This window comes from Rhincodon typus, chromosome 19 (genome assembly GCF_021869965.1).
Source record: "Rhincodon typus isolate 14 chromosome 19, sRhiTyp1.1, whole genome shotgun sequence".
Lineage (NCBI taxonomy): Eukaryota > Metazoa > Chordata > Chondrichthyes > Orectolobiformes > Rhincodontidae > Rhincodon > Rhincodon typus.
This window is the reverse complement of record NC_063350.1, coordinates 32,520,274-32,528,267: the sequence shown is the minus strand read 5'-3', so window position 1 is coordinate 32,528,267 and position 7,994 is coordinate 32,520,274. Positions and strand designations below refer to the sequence as shown.

The following is a 7,994-nucleotide window of genomic DNA, read 5'->3' as shown; positions in this document are numbered from 1 at the left end:
CAGCCTCTCTGCTCCTATGATGCTGCTTGGCCTGCTGTGTTCATCCAGCCCTGCACCTTGTTGTCTCGGATTCTCCAGCATCTGCAGTTCCTACTATCTCTTGTTCAATTAATAACTGCCTGTCTTTGACATTACTGTTTGTTCAACTAAACACACACAGCTCCTGCTAAGTGCGCTTTCTCTTTTCACCCCTCTGCTACAGCTTTCCTTTGTCTGCATCTTTCCTTTGTGTCTGACACGTGGTTTTCATATGTTACCTTCCTTCTTGTTGGTAGTACTTCCCTGTCAAAGGTCAGCAGGTCACACAGGGCAGTATTTATTATTCCTTTTACAATTGATGCAAACTTTTCAAAGTCCCTTTCAAATATGCTCAAAAACAATTACAACTTTCACAAATATAAAAATACATTTCAAACATGCTTGATTTCCAAAGGCATTGCAAGGTAGAGAGAGTAAAAATAATGTAATACAGCTTTAAAAATTGATGTGTTGCCACATACAAATTTAATGACCCTATTAAATATGCAATTAAATGCAAATTATAGCTACCTTTGTGGAAAGTGGAGTGAAGGACACAATCAGATCAGCCACAATCTTATAAATAGCAGAACAGGCTTCATACAGCATAGATCCCTACAGTGTGGAAACAGGCCCTTCGACCCAACAAGTCCACACCGACCCTCAGAGCATCCCACCCAGACCCATCCCTCTATATCACACCTAATCTACACATCCCTGAACACTATGGGCAATTTAGCATGGCCAATCCACTGAGCCTGCACATCTTTGGACTGGGGGAGGAAACCGGAGCACCCAGAGGAAACCCACGCAGACACAGGGAGAATGTGCAAACTCCACACAGACAGTCACCCGAGAGTGGAATTGAACCCGGGTCCCTGGCGCTGTGAGGTAGCAGTGCTAACTGAGCCACCGTCCAACTTGCGAAGCCAATGGCCTATGCCCGTTCCTAATTAGTACATTTGTAGGTTCTTTATTCCTTTAGGGTCAAGGTTCACAAAAGGTAATTATAACATGCATTTAATTGCATATTTAATACGATCGTTAAATTTGTACGTTGCAACACATTAATTTTTAAGGCTGTGTTACTCTAATGAAAGAATCAGAAGCCACTGGAAGAATGGTGAAAAAAATAGCAAGTGAGTAGTGCTGCAGCTAGAAGTCCAGTGATAGCAACATGAAAAAGTAAACTCACACAATTACGTGAGCTACCCTGTGTCTATAGTAGATCCCTGAACAGTGCAGATCTGTGAAGTATCTCATGGTTTTGTTGTTTGGACAGAAAAAAAAAATGTAGACCTCAAGTAGCAGCTGATTATATGCTGATTATACTCCTAAGATAAGGCAATACACTAAAGGAAAGGGACTGATTAACCAGGTGCAGAAAAGGCCAGGGCTGTCCACCCAAGTTGGTCAGAGGGGTAGGCCTGGGTGTCAGGGGTCACTGCTGTGGTAGGGAAGTTAGAAAAGTCAGTTGTGGGAATTGGAGGTAGCATGCTGGCGTGCAGACGGGACAATATTTGTCAAGGAACAACTCAACATGGTGGGAGGGAGATGACAGTGAACTGGGGGAACATGTTACTTTGGGAGGTGAAAGGGGTGTCATCTTGATCTTGACAGGGAGACTGTGCAACTCAGTGGTTGGTGTGACCAAGCTATAGGCTACAGTGGGCATTGGGGGAAATGTAGCACTCCCTTAGGCAGGCTTTTACGGTGGGATGAGGGAAAGAACAGGCAACCTGTACAGCTTGTTCTCAAATAGCAGTACATTACAAAATGTGCACTTGTATTTTTAATGACATGTGCCACCTATGTGCCTTGAGAAGCACTGCTCCCTCTAATTTTTTTTCCATCTGTGTGGGCCTCTGAGGCCTGTGTGCAGTAATGACTTCTGGAACCGGAAGTCAATGCCGCAATCAGTGTGCTGATGCCAATTGCCATAAGCAGAACAGTGAAGTGGGGCACAGCTTAGAGGGACCGTTGCTGAGATGTATTTGTTTCTGGTTGCCTTCCCACTACTTGTAAAATGAAGGACACCTCCAGGCTGGCCGCATTCTGAGCTCTATGAATGGTGACAGCGCCGGGTATCCTTGGAGGTACCAGCAGAGGCGAGTACTTTCACATCTGGTGAGAGAGAAGACGAGGGAGTCTCAGAGAATACCATGAAAAACCTTGCTGGGGCTCACGGTGAAAGGAAAATGGCCAAAATTGACAGCCAATTTTTGTTAAATTTCGGTCCATGAGAATGGCAGATAGATTAATAATATGGGGATGTTCACTTTGGGACTTAAAGAATGGAAAAGCAGAATATTTTTAAGAGGTGTGAAATAGAGACTTGGGTTTTACTCATACAGGAACACAGAAAATTAGCATTCAGGTACAACAAGCAATTAGAAAGGCAAACAGTATGTTCGACTTTGTTACATTGTGATTGGAGTACAAGAATGAGAAAGTGCTGCTAAAATTGTACAGAGCTTTGGTGAGCCCACATCTGGATTGTATGCAGTTTGGTCTCCAAATCTAAGGAAAGATATACATGCATGAGGTGACACAGTAAAAGTTTACTAGATTGGTTTCTGATCGGGAGGTTAAGTAAATTGGGCCTATAGTTTCCACAGTTTTGAAGAATGGATGGTGATTTCACTAAAGCAGACAAGATTCTGAATGGCCTTGACAAAATAGACAGAGTTTGGGAATCTAGAACACTGAAACAGAATTTAAGGATAAGTGGTTAAATAAACATTTAGAACCGAGGTGACAAGTTTCTTCACTCAGAGGGCTGTGAATCCTTGGATTGGTATACTGCAAAGAATTGTGGCTATTCTATTGTTGAGTATGTTTCAGGCTGATGTTGACAGAATTTTGATCAAATATGTGATGAACAGACATGGGGCGTGGGTTCAAAAATGCGGTTGAGGTAGATGATTATTCCTGATTATAGTGAAATGCATATGCTGAATTAGAACAGGTTTGAGAGGTGATGAGGTCTATTCCTGCTTCCATGTCTTATGTTCTCGTATTGGTAACATACATGTCAAGGAACTTGATAAAATGAGTACGTGCATCAGAAGGGGAGTGGAGTATGTGGTAGACAGGATGAGGTGAATTTACAGTGATGCAAACTGTTCTTTGCATAGAAAAAGTAATTTAAGTTTTGAGAATTAAAACATGTGTAAGATACACCAGTCTAATCGAGACGAATGTAACATTGTGAAGAAAAATAAGTGACATTATAATAATGATTTATAATGCAAAGGTTAAGGTTGAAACTTTTAATTAAATAAGGGGATGGTGTCAAACATTAAACATAATTCATATGTAGCTAAAATTCACCAAGAATAAATTGTGTGATCTAACATGGAAGCAGACTAGAATTCTCTGAAAATGATCTTTGACTTTTCCGTCGTAAATGGTTAAAGAAATTACACCGGTGAGCAAAGAGACCAGACCCAATATATATAACAATTATGTGATGGTAAAGGAAGTTGATGTCAGAAAGAAGATTTGACATTTGTTTAAGATTGGACTGAAAAAAAAAATGGAAATTACAAAATTGTTGCAGTGCAGGAAGCCATTCAGCTCTTCATGACTGCACTGGCTCTCTAAGCATTTCAATTTAGTAGCAATCTCCAGTCTTTTCCCCATAATGAGACTAAAAACATTTAGAGCCTACATTGTGTGGGAAACAAGGAGAGACCTAAGAGGGGATTAGTTCACTAAAGGGCACTTGCGATGCAAGGAGCTATTAAATAAACCATCAATTTTTGCACTGGAGAAAAGATACCTTAGAGGAGTTACTCTATTCTAGGGGGTGCAAATAAATTGAATCCTAACAAATTGTTTGCAATAACAATAAAGCATAAATCAGGGACACTGACTCAAGAAGACAGAAAACAAATTAATAGCCTTATTTAATAGTCCGTACTGAAAGACATGGAAGTGGATAATTCTAGAAAATATAGCAACAATAAGGGTAAATAATTTATTTTAAATTTTAGGACTACGTGGATTTAAATTGTGCTTTAAATTGTACGTTCGCCAGGAATAACACTGAATATTGCACTCATTCAGAATGTTTTGCTTTGAACTTTGATGGAATTTAAATAAGAAATAGGAACGGCATCTTTCGTGTAAAATATATTTTAGACTCAAATTGCTGTTGAATTGTAGCGGTGCAATTTAATGACTTGTGACTCAATTTCTTAAGATAGCTATTATGTTGTTTTGACAGAGAAAGAAAAAATATAAAGTTCCATGGGTGAGGCACATCAGGGTGTATAGCAGCTCTGCTTATAGCTGGGGGGAAAAGATAGTTTTATATTTACCTGAAGAATTCCAATGACCTTTTTGGCCATGAACGGACCAAGTTGTGCAGCTTGGGCCAAGGTAACTCCACAGTAGTCTGCAAGGATTACAATTCCATTCACCTGATTTTCTTCTGCTCGGACAAGCTTCTCTAATGTTATATAAATGGCACGAATGTTTTCTGTAATGGGATAATCACCAATTTTCCATTTTCCTACAATATAAAGAAACATGTAGTAGTTGTGTGTTGAAGTGTTTTCAAAATTATACCTAAAAATACAATTTTTTTTTCAGCCAATACCATAACTTGAGAAACCTCAAACCATGAATCAAAAGCAGAAGTTGCTGGAAAAGCTCAGTAGGTCTGGTAGCATCTGTGAAGAGAAATCAGACTTAACATTTCAGGTCCAGCGACCCTTCCTCAGAATGAAACATTAACTCTGATTTTCTCTTCACAATGCTGCCAGACCTGCTGAGCTTTTCCAGCAACTTCTCTTTTTGTTTCTGATTCACACCATCCGCAGTTCTTTCAGTTTTTACTCAAACCATGAGTATTTGTTTATTAAAATTTCATAGAAAGACAGTATTGAAAAATGTCTAAAAATCTGCCATAACTAAATCTCTAATTTTCAACTCACTTAAACAGGAAATGTACATATCTCCAGGACTATAATGGGTAACCCTGCATTTGAATTCAGATGATATTTTTAAGTTGTATTCTTTGATGTCAACTCTTGTGACAAAAAAGGCCCAAAGGCAAATAGTTAGTTCTGGAGCATGCTACAGAATTCTTTAAAAGAACTAGAAGAGGTGTATATGAGAATGTGCATATAAAGAACGCATTGTGTTCTCCAAAAGCTATTTTACTGCAGCTAGTTCTCAAAAATCACTTTGTCCCCAATCCCCCTCCTCAATTCAAAGGGACTGCATATTCCTTGTTTTTAAACAATTAAATAATTACATAAATCATCATATTACTTTGATGAAACAGGAAGAACCCTCACTATTGTATGGGGATTATTGGTGGTCCCCAATTTAATCCCAGGTACAGACCAAATACTTCATTAATCTTTTTCAGTCAGGTATCAAGGACTTCACACAATGGTAAATACAAAGAGAAATACAGAACTGGAATGGGAGCTAAAAAAGAACTAAAGAAGATAATTCACAGCAAAGGGAGGAGAAATAAACATTTATAAAGCAGACCAGAAGTTGAAAAAATATAAAATGTCATGTTTCTTGAACAGTATTACATATGTAATAAAAATTACTTAGCTTCATTGCTCCTATGGGAAAATCTCTATAAAAATGTTTTTTTGAATTTCTAAAATGTCTAAGACAATGCAATCTCAGTTGCCTGCAACTGTCAGTAATGTTTCTGTTAATAGATGTAACAGTTGTCTATATAAATTATTGCCTTAAAAAGTGAGTTAAATAACAAATATGAGGATGCACACATCCCTCCCAAAATAAAGACGGCTGAGTGTTCCTCTGCTTTTAATTATTGTTTTCAAGAGTAAACAGAAAAGACAATGTAGAATTATATCAACTAATTGTCAGCAAAAGTATGATACAATTAAAACTTCAGTAACCAATGAATACTACCTAAGGTAATTAATAATCCTATGATTTTAATTATGTAAATGTTACATCAGCATGTATGTGTCAGTAAGCACAATTCTGGTCCAGCATGAAGTCTTTTATTTATAGGACTAGAATCATACTAACTTATTCAATCTATGGGAGGCAGTGACATAGCGGTAATGTCAGTGGATTAGTAATCCAAAACCGCAAGCCAACGTTCTGGACAAGGGTTTGAATCTCATCATGGCAGACAGTGAAATTTGAATTCCATAGAATCTGAATATAGAACTGGCCTAATTGTGACCACATAGCTATCGATTGTCATAAAAATCCATTTGGTCAGGAAAGAAAATCTGGTGTCCTGACCTAGTGCAGTTGCATGTGGCTACAGACCTACAGCAATTTGGGTGACTCTTAACTGCCCTCTGAACAAATGGAGACAGGCAATAAATGCTGGTCTAGCCAATGGCGTTCCTATCCCATGAACGAATTAAAAGAAAAACTTCAAACAGCTTTGTACAAATTCTGCCACTGCACAGCCTGGATTCTTTTGATTACGTTTAAGCCTGGATCATGAGATAGCTTTGAATTTAACAGTAACACCTTATTTTATTTTTTTCAAATAAATTTTTGTTCAATTTCTGTTTATTTACCTGGTCGAATTACCAAGATACACCGACCAAATGGATCAGGATAAGGTAGAACAGTAAGAAATCCAGAGTCTAGAACATGTTTTATTGCAGATGGCCTCAAATTTGTAAACACTTCAGGCCAAGTCCTTTGGCTTGCATGGTAATTCACTAAAAGCTTCAACGCCCTGTCATAATCAAACTTGCGAGCTCTGAGAAAACGTAATAAGAAGGCGTCATCCAAACGCGTTTTTAAATTTGGTTGTTCTTTCAAAATCATGTCTCTTAGGGCCTGCACATCACGGAGTCTCCATTCAGGTTTCTCCTGAAGCTCTTCTTGTGCCTTAGCAATTAGTTGTGGACTCAAAGTGCACACATACGGCTGTGTTTTTGGGGAGGCTTGTAATTGCAACTCTAGTGGCATTGAAGGGGCATCGCCATCACAGGGAGCATTCTCTTCTGCCATCAGTGCTTTGTGAGATTCTGCTTCCATTATAAAATGCTAAATGGAAAGAATGGACAATTACAGTAATTATTTATTTGCAATATATAGTGCCTCATTATACATTGAAACAGCATAATGCATTAATTAACAAAAGTAAAACCACTCATCTGCCAACATATTTTAAAAAATAATGATGGCATTTTGTGTAATTACTTCCATCCTATTAAGGCCTTCTAGAACAGACTTTTACCGGTATGCTAACAAGCCTGAATTCATTTTGTTTCGTTAAATGGCAGCAAAAGGACCTATTTGTTTCCAAGGCTTTCATGGAATATGTTCAACTTTCCCCTACCCTATCACAGCCACTCTTGCTCAAAATAACTTCCAATGCTACATATCTGGCTAGGAAGTGCAGACAGCAGAAGATTTAGATTTGGGGAGGATGAAATGGATGAGAGTCATTGAGGGAAACCACTGAATGTAATAGTGAGAATAATAGAATGAGCATGAGGTAGTAGGGAGACAAAGATCATGGCACTTAGTCTTGTGGAGCGCAGAAGAACTTTCTTGCGGCCTTGCTGCATATTCCTCTGGATTATGAAGACCGCACTGACCCAAGTGGGAACTTTGGACCAGGCTGGCAAGGTCTGGTACTGTAGTCTCCTCTGGTGGGAAAGAGGATAGCCCTCCTCTCCCCCAGGACTCCCAGGTCCCTGTTGGTAAAGCGTGCAGTCAACGTGCCTTTCTCAGATATGGCCTTTCCAAATGTACAGCAACCTACTGCGAAGGGCAATTCCTGGCTTGCAGCATTTAAAGTGGTGTATAGCTGGGGTTTAAATATGGCAGCCAAAGTGAAAATGCCAAAGGTTCTGACATGGGCAAGCATTTGCACCTCTGCTAAAGCAAGATTGTGCAAGAGTGGCATGGTGGATTGGTATTGGTTTTCAATGGCAGAGTCATTAATCAAGTAAGTCAGAGTTGGTTAGTGTAAGGGAAACTTCATCTGAGTAAGT

General features: G+C 39.0%; 1 protein-coding gene across 2 annotated transcripts in view; it reads right to left on the bottom strand.

The window, feature by feature from the left end:
* Nucleotides 1-7,994, bottom strand: part of ttpal (tocopherol (alpha) transfer protein-like) — a 27,107-nt gene that overhangs the window by 13,727 nt on the left and 5,386 nt on the right. For both annotated transcript variants that reach the window (XM_048608613.1, XM_048608614.1), the window contains exons 2-3: nucleotides 6,561-7,038; nucleotides 4,344-4,537 (exon numbers count right to left, since the gene is read on the bottom strand). In XM_048608613.1, the coding sequence (XP_048464570.1) occupies nucleotides 4,344-4,537; nucleotides 6,561-7,029 (663 nt within the window). In that variant the 5' untranslated portion in view covers nucleotides 7,030-7,038. The remainder of the gene's footprint in view (nucleotides 1-4,343; nucleotides 4,538-6,560; nucleotides 7,039-7,994) is intronic.